Source organism: Benincasa hispida, chromosome 1 (genome assembly GCF_027475165.1).
Source record: "Benincasa hispida cultivar pf3 chromosome 1, pf3_genome.v1.1, whole genome shotgun sequence".
Taxonomy (NCBI): domain Eukaryota; kingdom Viridiplantae; phylum Streptophyta; class Magnoliopsida; order Cucurbitales; family Cucurbitaceae; genus Benincasa; species Benincasa hispida.
In genome coordinates this window covers 55395570-55410370 of record NC_143478.1, presented here as the reverse complement: position 1 = coordinate 55410370, position 14801 = coordinate 55395570, and the positions used below count along the sequence as shown (strand labels likewise).

At 31.7% G+C, this 14801-nt stretch overlaps 1 protein-coding gene across 3 annotated transcripts; it reads left to right on the top strand.

The window, feature by feature from the left end:
- The first annotated feature begins 6627 nt into the window (after window positions 1-6627).
- Window positions 6628-14590, top strand: GAUT9 (galacturonosyltransferase 9). 3 transcript variants are annotated; one of them, XM_090309354.1, is made up of 4 exons: window positions 6628-7275; window positions 7560-8768; window positions 8974-9280; window positions 14159-14590. In XM_090309354.1, exons 1-3 carry the CDS (start codon window positions 7108-7110, stop codon window positions 9247-9249), a joined length of 1653 nt encoding a protein of 550 aa, XP_090165480.1. In that variant the 5' UTR covers window positions 6628-7107; the 3' UTR covers window positions 9250-9280; window positions 14159-14590. The 3 variants fall into 3 exon arrangements, with proteins under 3 accessions (XP_090165480.1, XP_090165482.1, XP_038898218.1); XM_090309356.1 differs by lacking the exon at window positions 14159-14590 and adding an exon at window positions 10869-11686; XM_039042290.2 differs by lacking the exon at window positions 14159-14590 and having other exon boundaries at window positions 8974-9537.
- The last annotated feature ends 211 nt before the right edge of the window (window positions 14591-14801 follow it).

Below are 14801 nucleotides of genomic sequence, written 5' to 3'. Positions count from 1 at the left end.
TTACTAGCTCATTAAGAGGCAATGATCAATTAGTTTTGGAACAATTGAATTGTTCAAATTGAATAAGAGAATATATAAGATATCATTAATATAATGTATATGGATATATTCTAAAACAAAATGTTAATTTTGAATGAGATTCAAAATTAAATCATATAATATAAGAGAGACATATATTTGAATAAGATTCAAATATTAATTATATGAATGAGATTTTATAAAAATTATAGGTTATGAGAGATATGCATTTTCATATAATTCAAATGCATAGTTAATTAAATATATGATATAATTAATTAATTATTGTTGGGTTTTATGTCCTAAAGCTCGTGGTTTGTAAACATTAAACATATTCTATTTTACAATAAAGTTTATTAAGGTTTATTCAATGAAGATATTATTGAATATATGAATTGCATTTAAGAAACCCTGACTATAGCATTGATACTTGAACTATATGTGGAGACATAAAAGTGGATCAAGTTCGGGTAATAGCCAAAACGGTCTATAATATAGGGATAAGATTGTATACCTTATCCTGGGCTTATCCTGGGGACACTATGGATATGGTCCATTTTGTATTTGATACAAACGATGTGATCCTGATGAATCATTCATGTGAAGACATGTGAGTGGAGGCGTCCTGTGCAATGAGTTTACATAAGACCGAATCGTGAAATAATCACTTTTACTTTATAATGTCGTCTACTATTAAAAATGACTATTTTAATATGATGAACTCTTGTTTATTTAGGATTCTCTTTTAATCCACACGGGTGAGAGTGACCCGAGTTCGTTAACTCGATAAGCCTACCATTTTAGGAATAAGACCAAGTAGATAACTAGGGACATAGTCTTGCAAGATGGAATTCACTCCTACTTGATTCTAGGGATAGTAGATAGATTGTTCTCTTAAGTGCTGACTTCGGGTCTTGAAAAACGAACCCCACCCTTTCATTGGCTCGAGAGGGACTCGGTTTGGTGGTTGGATCACAAACAAGTTATACATTAGAGGATCAGCGGGACTTAAGGAACAACTTATATAGGTAAAACGGTAATTTTGACTCAGTTGTAATTACGAACAACTTATGAAGGATCGACTTATTAATTATGGTTATATCGAGGGGACAAAAATATATCTATAGTGAGGAGATTGCAACTACTGGGCTATAGTGGAGTGTCTCGGTAGTCAATGAAGGTTGGTTAACTAGGTTAAAGAGTTTAGCCGGTTAATCTCAGATCATTAGAGCTCATGATCTATAAGTCCATTAGGTCCCCCTACTAACTCATATCAGACTAAACCTTATAACAATGTGATAAAAAAATTTGAATCGTTTAAATTCTGTGTAGGAAGTAAGCGTTAATTATATTCATATACTTAATATCTTATCATTTAATTATGAATTAAAAAATATGGAGACTTGGAAATATTTTAATATGATTTAAATATTGTGCACATGAATAGAGATTCATGATTGAGATTGGTGTTAATTATTAATTTAATATTTGATATTAAATTAATATTGTTAATTAAATTATTATAATTAATTATATAAAATTAATTTTATTTAATATTAATTATATGAATTAATTTATTTAAAATTAAGAAAAATTCATTTAAAATTAAATTTTTAGAAATTCAAAATTAGATGAATTTTAGGAGGTTGAGGGCTTTTCCCATTGAACCTCCTTCAAACATCTCAATTCCCACTAATTAAACTCATACTTGGTTCACTGTGAGATTAAATTCAATTGCATGATTCTCTCTATGAATAGAGGATCAAATGCAGAGATTAGGGTTGGTTAATATTTCTCTCAAAGCTCCATAATTAAATCTCTCTCAAATTCCAATTTCACCTTCAATTCATCATAATTTTGTGATTTTGGATCCCACAATCCCTTCTAAGGCTGAAGAATAGCGGAGAAGACTATAGTAGTAGTCCACAAAGTGTTCATGATAAAAAAAAACAACCAGAAGATTGCTTCAATTTTGAGCTACATCAAGGTTTGTTCTTCAAACTCTATTTTTCGGTTTTGAACAAGCACGCTTAATCCATAAAATTAATGTAATTAGAGTGCTTTAGATTCTAATTGATCCGCTTGCATGTTCTTTACTCTTTCAATTATTTATTTAATTATATATTAAATATGGTTTAATATATTAAATAAATTAAATATATAATATTTAATTTAAATTAATTAATAGTTGATTGATTAATTATTTAATTATATTATATATATTATTATATAATTTAATATATTAATTAATTAATTAACTCTCAAACAGAAGTTATTTTTTAGAATGTGGAGGGGTTACTGGAACTTCCACCTCCTCCTTTCTCTTTCTCTTAAATTATGAGATGAGTTGTTTTGAAAAAAATAATATATGGATCATCTCTAATTCTAATATATGTAATATAATTAATTAAATAAATAACCATTAAATAGAAGTTATATTTTAGAATGTAGCGGGATTACTGGAACCCTCCACCTCCTCATTTCTCTTTCTCTTAAATTATGAGATGAGTTGTTTTGAAAAAAACAAGATATGAACCATCTCTAATTCTCTCAAGAACAAAAGAAGAAAAATCATTCTCTAAATTCTTTTATTCCCCCTTTCCAAAAAGGTCTTGGATCTCGCAATCCAAATTTTGGCCAAAGAATAGCAAGTTAGCCAAGTGGTTGTGTCAATTCCAATGGTAACGTTGGTGTTCGTTTGAAATTCATGGTATTTATGGGAATTCGCAGAGAGAAGAAACTATTTAAGAAATTCTTGAAGGGTAAGTCTCTCATCTATTTGTATTAACTTCAGACACGTTTTGATGTATGTTTTCTCTGTTATTCTGTAAATTCGAAACAAATTCAATGATTCCAACGTTCGTATGCTTCCACACAAGATTCAATCTCTTCAAGAGGGACTTAGTTTATGGTTAGATCATAAACAAAATTTTCATTAGAGGATCAATGATACTTAAGAAGATAGTGGTAATTATAAAACAGGCTTTTGACCTTGCTATATTTAAGAACAATTTGTGAATGATCAGTTTGTTTATAATGATTATATCCATGGATGCAACTTGTCCTGCAATGAATAAAAGAATGCAATTATAGGTCTATAGTACTTGCCCTATATATGAATGAAGGTTAATTAAATAAAGAGTAGTTAATTAATCTTGGATTATTGAAGATTATAATTTGTAGGTCCATAAGGTCCCCTTGCTTGCTCACCACGGATAAGGATTAAATATTTTGAAAGAAATATTTGAAACGTTCAAATTTATTAAGGAAAATATATTAATTATATTAAATATAATCAATAAAATTATTGATATATTAAGATATATTATTATAAAGTTTATTTGAATGTGATTCAAATTACAACTATATAACATGGAGAATTAATTTATTCGATTATGATCTAGATAATTAATTATTTGATTTGAATGAGATTCAAATTAAAGAGATAATGAGAGAATTAATTTATTTGAATATGATTCAAGTATTTAATCATTTTATTATGAGATATTAAAATGGTTAATTATAAATAGGTTTATCCTAATGAGATTAGATTTAACCTAACTAAGTTGTATTTAAAGGGTCGTATGGAGTCCTCATGGACTATACATCTCTACCATTATTCTGCAAAGGAATTCTTAGAATAAGCTCCCAAAAACTTAGAGAAAAGTTCTCTAGATCTCTCTAGTTTTTTTTAACATTTTTCAAAGGAGATTTCTTCAAATCTGATCTTTGCCAGAGTCATAACGAGGAAGATCTTGTGAAGGAGAAGATTATTTGGAGGAGCATCTTGTTGGAGCTTCACATCTACAAAGGTACGTTCCCTTTATGCTTAATCGTTTTTACTATTTTAGTATGTTTTAATTCTGATAAGAAGTGATTCCATCGCTTCTGCTATGAGATCGAAGCATTTGATCCCTTCAGCACCTTATTGATACATTTTAAACCTTTCTTAACCATACTTTCATATCTGGAACTTGAATATCTTCTTTGACTCTAAAGAATATGTCTTATACCCTCTAGACTAAGTGGAAATCAAAATTGGGACCCCCAATAACTCACTCAAATTTGGTTAGAAAAGAAGAACTTATAGAAGCCCAATTGTAGCTTCAAGACTCGATGTCTTAAAGTTATGAAAATGGCATCGTTGTAATGTCTCAGTGCTATCCTCTAAAGATTTCTTGCTGCAACACTCGTTGATGTAACCCTAATACTCCAAATTTCTTCTTTTGGCTCCAAATATTCTTATTTTTCATTTGATCAACATTTTGGCTGGAGTGACTCGATTGTTATAAAATAATAACTACATGAAAGCATCAAAATAAATCTCAAAACTAATAATTGTTGGGTTGTATGTCTTAAAACTCACAGTTTATAGACATTAAACATATTCTATTTGCAATAAAATGGTTATTGAATATGTAAATTGCACTAAATCCAATAAACTAAGATACATGACTGTTACATAAATACTTGGGCTTTATGTAGAGACATAAATTGGATCAAGTTCGAGTAGATAGCCACAACAGTCTATCGTATACAAATAAGGTTGGGTACCTTATTCTGGTAACACTATCGGATATGACCCGCTTTATATTTGGTACAAACAATATGATCTTGAATTGTTCATGTGGAAACATGCGAGTGAGAAGAGTTTGTATAAGTCGCTTTTACTTTATAACGCTGTTTACTGTTTAAGACTGACTATTTCAAATTGATGACCTAGGTAACTAGACCTTAATCCTGAGCTAACTTTGAACTCTTATTTTTTCGGGATTATCCTTAGATTTGCATAAGTGAGGGTTGGCTCAACAACGCCGGCTCAATAAGCATTCCATTTTAGGGGTAAGACTGGGTAGATAGCTTGGGACATAGGGTGCAAGATGGAATTTACTCTTACCAGCTTTTAAGGTTAGTAGAGAGGTTGTTATCTTAAGTACTAGTTTCAGGTCTTGAACAAGGGCCTCCCCTCTCATTGGTCCTAGAGGGTTTCAGTTTGGTGATTGAATCACAAATCAATTTGTTCATTAGAGGATCAGTAGGACTTAAGGAGCAAGATGTAATCTTGGGGATAAAATAACAATTGACCTAGTCGTTATCATGAACAACCTGTGATGGGTCGACTTACTAATTACGGTTAAATCATGTGGACAAAAATATATTTATAGTGAGGGGAGTGCAACTACTAGACTTTAGTGGAGTGGCCCGTTAGTTAACGAATGTTGATTAATTTGGTTTAAAGAGTTTAAACAATTAACCTCGAATTGTTGGAGCCCATGATCTGTAGGTCCCTTACTAGCTTACAAACGGACTAAACCTTAAGAATAGAATGATGAGGGAATTTGAAATGTTCAAATTCAAATTATGGGAATTATTAACTATATTCGATATAATTAAACGTTTAATGATTGAATTAAACGAAATTGGAGGATTGGATAATATTTAAATTCGATTTAAATATTAAATACATAAATAATGATTTATGTATTTTGAATTGGTGTATTGTATTAATTTAATATTTGATATTAAATTAATTAATTAATTATTGAGAATTAATTTTATTTTTTTATATATAGAATTAATTTTCAATAAAATTAAAAGAATTTTATATAATCTTAATTATTAAATTAATTTGGTTTCAGAACTAATAAAAATTAATTTTGTTTTAAACAAATTCATTTAAATTGGAAAATGAATTTAAGTGGGATTACCCCACATATGACACAAAATTCCCTCTCAAATTGTTGAGCTTAGGTGTCAATATCACTTTCAATCCAATTTGCATGAGTTGGTTGAACAAAATAGTTCAAAATGGGCTGAGATTAAGGATGATGCATAGTGGTTTTTTCTTGAAAAAATGTGGAAGAAGTGTTCTTCAACACTTTGAGAAGAAAAACTAGAAAATCTCTCCATAACTCCGAACAATTAAGTCCCATCTTGGAATCCATATTCCAATCTAAGGGTCTAGAGGATGGTAAAGAAGATCTCTTATTTGTCATCAAGCATTTGGATGGAGACTCGAACTAGATTGGAGGAGAATTTGAAGATAGCTTCTTCAAAAGATATGTTTTTTTCTTTTTTGAAACCCTAATGAATTGCATGCTTGATTACTCAAATTTACTTAATTAGATTGCTTAATGATTCTAGTTGTTTCTGCTAATTGCATGCCAACACTATCAATAATAAGTCGAGCATAATAACAATACATTTTGTGTTCTATTGACTTCTAACAATTTCAAGCCATTAAATATCCGACGGAGAATTTAAAAATTATGATCGCTAAGAGGACAAACAAATTTTAAACTTGCATATAATAGTTATTGGATGAAACCAACAATCATAACGACTTCATTAAATAACTTTCTACTAGAGTAAGAGTTTGAGCATTTAAAAGGAGTTATTAATCTCTTAAAACTTGTTAAGCTAGTTCATACAAATAATAAGAATGCATGTAGTTTAAAAAAGGTTAAATCATTACTTTAGCATTTATAGTTTGGTGAAAGTTTGAATTTAGTTCTTACATATGATAAATTCTTTATAAATAGTTTCTAGGGTTTATCAAATAATAGAGATTATATATGATATATATATATATATATATATATATTTTTTATCAATTTATAATAATTAAATCCTAACCAGATTAAATTTCAATTTAAGCTATTTTAAAATGAACATAAATCAGAATTACTATAACACAAGTAAAGAAATAAAATGAAAAAGGAAAAAAAAAAGAAATGAAAATGGGCCAAAATTCATCTTAGAAATCCAAGCATGACTTTCAAAGTTTTAGAGCATGATAGACCTCGTCCTTCTGTCTACTCGCATTAAGGCAAAAACAAGGATATCTTTATTTTGGCTACTTCCATAAATCTCACTCTCACCGACGAAAAGATAAAAGGAGAAATTTAATAGCAATAATAAAATTCCACATAAATCTGAATAATTTAAGAAATTGGCCAACAAAATCTTTTGATCTTTTCTCACTTGATTCAACAATTTCAGATTTCAGATCTTGTTCTCCATTTTTCGTTTAAGCTTCCTTCCTTTACAGATTCAAGCTGAATTCGCTTCAGTTGAGGTGCTTCAGCAATGGCGGTTGCCGTCCGGGGAAGCCGAGGAGCGTCAAATTTTGGTGGGTTTAACCCCCGGAGCTTCTTCTCTTACCGGATCTTCATTTCGGCTCTGTTTTCTCTTCTCTTCATTGCCACTCTTTCAGTCATCTTCACCACGAATCCGTCCACGCCGCATCACGATTCTGTAATTCCCTCAGCCCTTCTTCCTTATTTCTGCACTCATTTGTTTGATTTTCTCTCTTTAATTGAGTCGAATTTAACTTAGCTATGTCTGGAACTGGATTTAGTAGAACCCCACTTCGTAATCTTGATTGCCAATGAGACCCAGTTTGTAATGTCTCGATCGAACTGATTTATTCAGCGTTTTTATCTCATTGGTTGAGAAACGGAATCAGTGGAGGTTGGTTTTTTCTTCCGCTGGAAATGGCTTGATTGTTTTTTTTTTTTTTTTTGGACGTTTTGATGCAGGCCCTTCCTACCACAGGAAATGCTTATGTGCGCAGAACGTTTTTGACTCTGAATTCTGATCCATTGAAAACTCGTTTAGATTTGATATATAAGCAAGCGAGTGATCACATCACCCTTGTTAATGCTTATGCTGCATATGCTAGAAAGCTCAAGCTTGAGATGTCTAAGCAATTAAAGATGTTTGATGATTTAGCTCAAAATTTCGCAGATATTCAGATGAAACCAAATTACCATGGGACGTTGTTTGAATCGACGGGTCCTCTAGATGAGGATGTGTTGAGGCAATTTGAGAAGGAGGTGAAGGATAGAGTGAAGACTGCAAGGATGATGATTGTGGAGTCAAAAGAGAATTATGATAATCAGTTGAAAATTCAGAAGTTGAAAGACACAATTTTCGCGGTTAATGAGTTGCTTATTAAGGCAAAGAAGAACGGGGCATTTGCAAGCTCCATTGCTGCAAGGTCAATACCAAAAAGTTTGCATTGTTTATCTATGAGGCTTGTGGAGGAGAAGATTTCGCATCCAGAGAAGTATACAGAAGATGAGCCTAAGGCTGAGTTTGAGGATCCAAGTCTGTATCATTATGCAATTTTCTCGGATAACATCATTGCTGTATCTGTTGTGGTGAGATCCGTGGTGATGAATGCTGAAGAACCATGGAAACATGTTTTTCATATTGTAACAGATAGGATGAATCTTGCAGCAATGAAGGTCTGGTTTAAGATGAGACCGGTGGAAAGAGGAGCTCATATTGAAATAAAGGCTGTGGGAGATTTTACATTCTTGAACTCATCATATGTGCCATTGTTAAGGCAACAGGAGTTGGTGAACTCACAAAAGCCTTCTTCTGACAACTCAGTAAAATTTAAGAACCCTAAGGATACATCCCTGCTGAATCACCTTCGGTTTTACTTGCCTGAAATGTTTCCTAAGTTGCAGAAAATTGTTTTCTTGGAAGATGATGTAGTTGTTCAGAAAGACTTAACAGGATTGTGGAAGATAGATTTAGACGGGAGGGTAAATGGTGCAGTTGAGACTTGCTTTGGGTCCTTCCATCGATTCACTCATTATTTGAATTTCTCAAACCCTCTAATTAAGGAGAAGTTAAATCCCAAGGCATGTGCCTGGTCTTATGGGATAAATATATTTGATCTTGATGCTTGGAAAAGTGAGAAATGTACGGAGGAATACAATTATTGGCAGAATTTGGTTAGTATCTGGTTTCGAAAGAATAATTTTAGTTGCCTCTTTATACTTCTAAGAACTTATACAATTTATGCTACCACATGGAGATTTCATTGCTTGTCTATCTCATTGTTTCTATTTTCCTTATCTTTATCATGTTTCTGAAAGTGATATAAGCTTTTGATTTAGTTGGAGAACTAACTAGATTTTCCCCTGAACTTTTTTTTAGAATGAGGACGGATCTTTATGGAGTGGGGGAACGCTTCCACCTGGTCTAATCACCTTCTACTCAAAAACAAAGTCACTGGACAGATCTTGGCATGTTCTTGGTCTTGGTTATAATCCCAGTATAAGCATGGATGCTATCAACAATGCTGCAGTCATTCATTACAACGGAAACATGAAACCTTGGCTCGATATTGCCATGAACCAGTATAAAGGTTTTTGGACCAAATATGTGGACAGTGATATGGAATTTGTGCAGGTGTGCAATTTTGGACTTTAGATGAGCGTGTAGTTGCTCTGTCACCAATCAGGTACAAGCAAAAAAAATTAGTTTCTCATAGTTTCTTTCATGATTATTGCTTAAAGTTTTGAATTTCTCATCAGCCGTTATATCTGGAGCAAAGCTTTGTAATATAGCCAATATTTAATTTCTTAAATCACATGAATGTTACTGGCAATTTAACTTAACACTGGATAGGCTCCAATGTTTCAAGCAAGGATTCTATACCCAGTGAAATTGGATGATTTCTTTTTTTTTTTTTTTATAAAGAAACATAATTTCCTTTCCCTTTTACTTCGCCATCTTTTTTTTATTTTTTATTTTAATGATCTGGGGTTTGTCCATGGTATGCATGATCTGCAATGCATATGTTTCTTTGGCTGAAACGAGGAATGTATTTGGTTTTAAAACTTGAAATATCGTCAGTTGATCTCAATGTTCAAGGTTTCTTCACCTTGAGTTATATTTCAGATTAGGAGCACTCCGACTTTCGTAAAATTACACAAGAAAACATGTTTGTATAGCATGAAGACTTGAAGAGCACCTTTCTATCACAGCTCTGTTAATTTTAGATTGTGCAGAACCATAATTTTACCCTCAGTTCTGGTTAGCTGTAAGATTTCCTATATCTCAATGCGCTTCAACGAGTCTTTATACCCTGTCGGATGTATGGTGAAGTTTTCTAACATCAACCAAGCCTTGTAATCTTGTAATAGTAATTCTGAAAGTAGTCCTGAATGGTCACTTTTACAAGCCATGCATATGAACTCTCTCTAGCTATTGTTGGCCTTAGGCCTTGTTTATGGTTATCGTTAAACTATAGTTACAAAAGAATTTTCTATGGTTTCTTAGTGAGGTATGTAGCCAGTGGTATGTTTACTCGATCATGCTAGCAATCTGTACTGTACATACATCTTTGTCTGAAGTGACCATGTGTCTTTAAGAGTGGCCATCATGTTTCTTCACAAGTGAAGAACTCTGTTTTACCCTTGTATCGTTTGGAGCCAAATACATCAGGAATGCTTCAACGAGTGTTTGTTTCCATGAAAGCATCGACCTCAAGACACCTAATGTAGTCTCTGCCTCTTCGCTACCAAGAAATGCCTTTTTTTTTTTTTGGTAAAGCTACCAAGAAATGCTTTAATCTTGGTCATTGTGCTTTTGAGTTCTTTAAGCATGGGTTGGTCTTACTCTTTTTTGGTCTCCAAGGAGGCATTAGATGGTATTATTACTGTGTTGAATGAAGACGGTCTGTTGGTGGTTCTCTTTGTGGAGCCTTCTCTCTCTCTCCCAAAGTTAAGTTGTATAATTACCTTACCTGTTGGGTTATGGAGGATCTATAACCCAACTTCAATCCTCAATGGAAGATGGTTTTTTAGAAGGAGCTTGATGATTTGAATTACCTTTGTAATTTTTTTTTATGAAAGGCATCTGGAGGATCTAGAACACCTTTTTCTTTTTTGTTAATGTATGTTTGAAAAATAAGTTAGTCTGAAGAAACATTTGAATCGAAAGTTTAGGAAAAGTGTTTATGAGTGTCTGTTTCATGATACATGAAAATAACCAAAATATGCACACATTATTTCACTTCTCCATGGTCGTTGTGCTGGAAAATACAGTTGGTGGCCGTTGTTGCTCATTACTGATGACAATGATTGCCCACACGGGCGACTATCAACAACCACCAGCGACCATCACCTACTAGGCTACTACAACTAGCCACCAGCCCTGCCAACAACTACTGCCGACCACCACCTATCTCCTGCGATTGAGTCGATGGCCCGGTGACTGATGACTAGCAATTAAGAATCGTAAATGTATTTTTTACACAAGCATGGTAAATATGTATTTTTTGCAATATTTTTTTGGGCGTAAGTTTCCAAATTTAGTTTGTTTTAATTTAGGCTATTATAGACTATAAATGAGGTCATCGAAAATTCTCCAACAACAAAGTTTAATTTTGGGTTTGACCGTGGTCCCCTTGAAGGCCTTGCACACCTTATAGAGCTTCGTGGAGCTAGAAGGGAATTTGATGTTTATCGCAAAATCACCTGTCCAGTACTGTAGAAAATTGGCAGATTTGGCTATTTTCTAAAAGGAATTTTCATTGATTTCAGCCTTGATGGATGATGATTTTCTTGTCCAGCTAGTTTAGAAGAAACCATAAACTTTTGAGGCTGTCAAAAGGTGGCTTATACACTCTAGAAATCATTGATTCACAGAGGAGAAAATTGATTTTTTTTTTCTCTTTTGCATTCTTTTCATAAAATCAAGCTGTTATAATTTTATTCGATTCATCCCTATCGACTGATTTCAGGTGTCTGCACTTCTCATTCGCAATCGTTGAATTGATTGATTGAGGAAATGATTCAGTAGTTTATTCTCTTCAGTTTTGATTACTTGTCTTTCTATTCTACTATATATGGTCTTTCTTTTATTTTCGATTCTTCACTTTTCTTTCTTCACTTCTAGTTCTATAGTTTCATTAACATTTAGTTTAACTTATTTTTTACATTTTTCTTCTAGTTGTTCATTATTTTTTAGCTTTCTACTTTACATTAGAACAAGTATTTTTGGTTCACGTTGAGTTCGTTAAACAAGTATCTATTCCCTTCTTTATTTTCTATCATCAAATTCATTTTACATATTGTCTTGTGCTTTTTTTATTTTACCATGACCTAAGTTCTCTTTTGGAATTTAAAAATTTGAGTGCTCTATAGGAGGAGATCAACCAAAATTTATCATGTAAATAAAGTAATTTTAATACATTTTGTCCCATAATATGACTTGCTTTTATTGACTTTATTTTCTATTATTATTTTATATTGATCACCTAGATTAATAATCAAAAGGTTGAGTTTAATACTGGAAAGGTTAGATAAAAATTTGTTTTTCATAAATGCAATCTAGAGGAATGATACTTTAGGTTTTTGACTCTAGGTATAAAGCAAAACCTTTAGAATAATGGGTTGTGTTGTTTTAATCATCTAAGTTCACATTAGTTATAGAAATATAGATTTAATTTCTTAGCTCCTAAAAATACTTCGTAGAAGGTGAAATAGACATTAAATTCGGTTGACCAATATTTTAGTTTAAGTAAAAATTTTCACACCTTAACTACTAAACTCCCAAACCAATTGAGTAAAATCTTAGGGAAAACCTTAGGAAATAAACTAGTGCTTTTTCAAACTTGATCTCAAACCATCATGAGTTTGTGACTACATTGAAAATCTCTCACCCAAAATTTTAAAAATTTAATTATCTTCGTTAACCTTAAATTCTAATTCCACCACAACTATAGTTCAAGCGATCATTTCATTTAGTTCAAATAAAATCTCCAAGATAAATAAATAACTTCATTTGAAAATGTGGTATGTTTTCGTCTAGCTGCTCCAATAATAAACCATGGTCTCCCCTTGCTTTTTTCTTATAAATCAGGGCCTTCCCTTGCTTTTTTCTTTTCTATAAGTCTCTGAACTTCGATTTGCAATTAAATTCTTGGAAGGGATTACTGACCATATTATTTGGAGCTTGGTGGGGAGAGTTCAATCCACCCAACAATAAATTTGTTGTCTATTCTTTTTCTGAGGCTGATGATGATTACTTCGTTTTTTAATGTTACTTATGTTCCAAAATTTGTTTTTAAATATTTGAGTTGGATTGAAAATTTGTCTTCTCACTTTGTTTGTGGGCTGATTTTTGATGTATTTTTACTTATCTTAATCACTGCTTATATTGGAATTCAAACTGGATCCTAGAATGTTCTTTATGTTGATTTAGTTGATTGGAGTTGGATTTCTTTATTTGAAAAGAGCCGTAACATATCCGAGGTCTTTTGTTTTTTTGTTTCATTCGTTTGTGATTTCTTAGGTTGTTTTTATGATTTCATTCAATAATGTCTATTGTCATTACTTTATGCCCAATCACCTATTAGTACTGGGTTGACCCTATTTGGTTTTCGTAATATTGAGTTATCACTCTTTGTTGAGTTAATATTGATTTGACCCTATGAATTCATTGTTTAAATTAATTGAGTTTAGGCACCAACTCCCCTTACCAACCCCCTCTCACTATTCTTCTATTTATATATGAGTTCCTCCTTCACTTTATCTTTATAGGGCCAAACTAATTAGTTTCAGGTTCGTTAGTTTTATGTTCGAAGTCTATATTTTATATTTTAAATTTTGTTTACATGTTGGGGAATGATTTGTAATATACATACTCATTGCTATGCATTTATTTTCACACGTACATAACATTGATGTGAACATTATTACTTAGTCATAGACATTTGCGATTTATGATTCAAGTATAATTTTTTTTCCATGAACAAATTATTTTACGTTTCTAATTCATGTCTCCATACGTTTATCATACTAACGTCCTACTGTATATGAATGTTTTCTTTTTATTTTCTTGTCGAACAATCCTTGATTTTTTATTATTTTTTAAATTTATAAATTTAAACCAATTGAAATATATTTGAATTGAACGGTGAAATTAGTAATGAACATATTTACTCCACTAAAAAATTATTCTACAATGACAAATTTTCAAACATCAGAAGAAAAACATGTTTTGTTTTTATATTACTATTATTCCTTTTTTTTAGAATTAACATCTTTTATTTAATTAGAATTAGAATTAAAATAATAATTTTAATAATATGGTGTCTCCATTTCAAAATTTCAAAATTAATGGTTCGTGTTGTGAATTTGAGGAGCACAACGGGAACATGGATATAGAGAAGATATAATATAATAATATTAAATATATAGAATATAATATAACATAAAATAACTAAAATTATAAAATTGGATAATATATATGAAAACTAGTGGAATTTTAAAGTGAAATTCTCACCAATGTATGTGTGATTTTAACATCCATCAAATACCACTATTTATAGGTAAAGTGGCAAGGAGGATGTGGACTTACATGGACACCAAGCATGAATAATTACAAGACACATGGACAACATGACGGGTGACACGTGACTTTTGGGAAACTAAGCAATGAGCATCTATTTATTATTATAATATTCATAATACTTCCCATTAAATGCCCATATATATATATATGAAATATGTCTCGTTAAAACCTTACTAGGAAAAACCCAATGGGAAAAAACCTAGTGAAGGGAAAAGAGTACACATTTCTGAGTCACCGCATGAAAACACCACTTAAGATCTCTGAGTCACCGCATTCCAATGTTACGCATTAATTTTTCAAAAGTTGTGGTTGGTAATGTCTTTGTAAATAAGTGTGTTAGGTTATCCTTTGAACCAATTTATTGTACAGTAATGTCACCATTTTCTTCGAGATCATGAGTGTAGAAAAATTTTGGTGAAATATGTTTTGTTCTATCTCCTTTAATATATCCTCCTTTGATTTGGGCTATGCAAGCTGTGTTGTCTTCATATAATATTGTTAGAAGATTTTTATTAGAAGACAAGCCACACATTTCACAAATGTGTATGGCTAATGTGTTGAGTCATTGACTTTAGCCATACACATTCTCGACTAGCCTCGTGAATTGCAAGAATATCAGC

Excerpts from the sequence above, each read along its gene's own strand:
- GAUT9 (XM_090309354.1), top strand. The coding sequence starts at position 7,108 with ATGGCGGTTGCCGTCCGGGGAAGCCGAGGAGCGTCAAATTTTGGTGGG. Across the intron at positions 7,276-7,559 it reads CCACGCCGCATCACGATTCT|GCCCTTCCTACCACAGGAAA; the intron begins GTAATTCCCTCA and ends GTTTTGATGCAG. Across the intron at positions 8,769-8,973 it reads ACAATTATTGGCAGAATTTG|AATGAGGACGGATCTTTATG; the intron begins GTTAGTATCTGG and ends ACTTTTTTTTAG.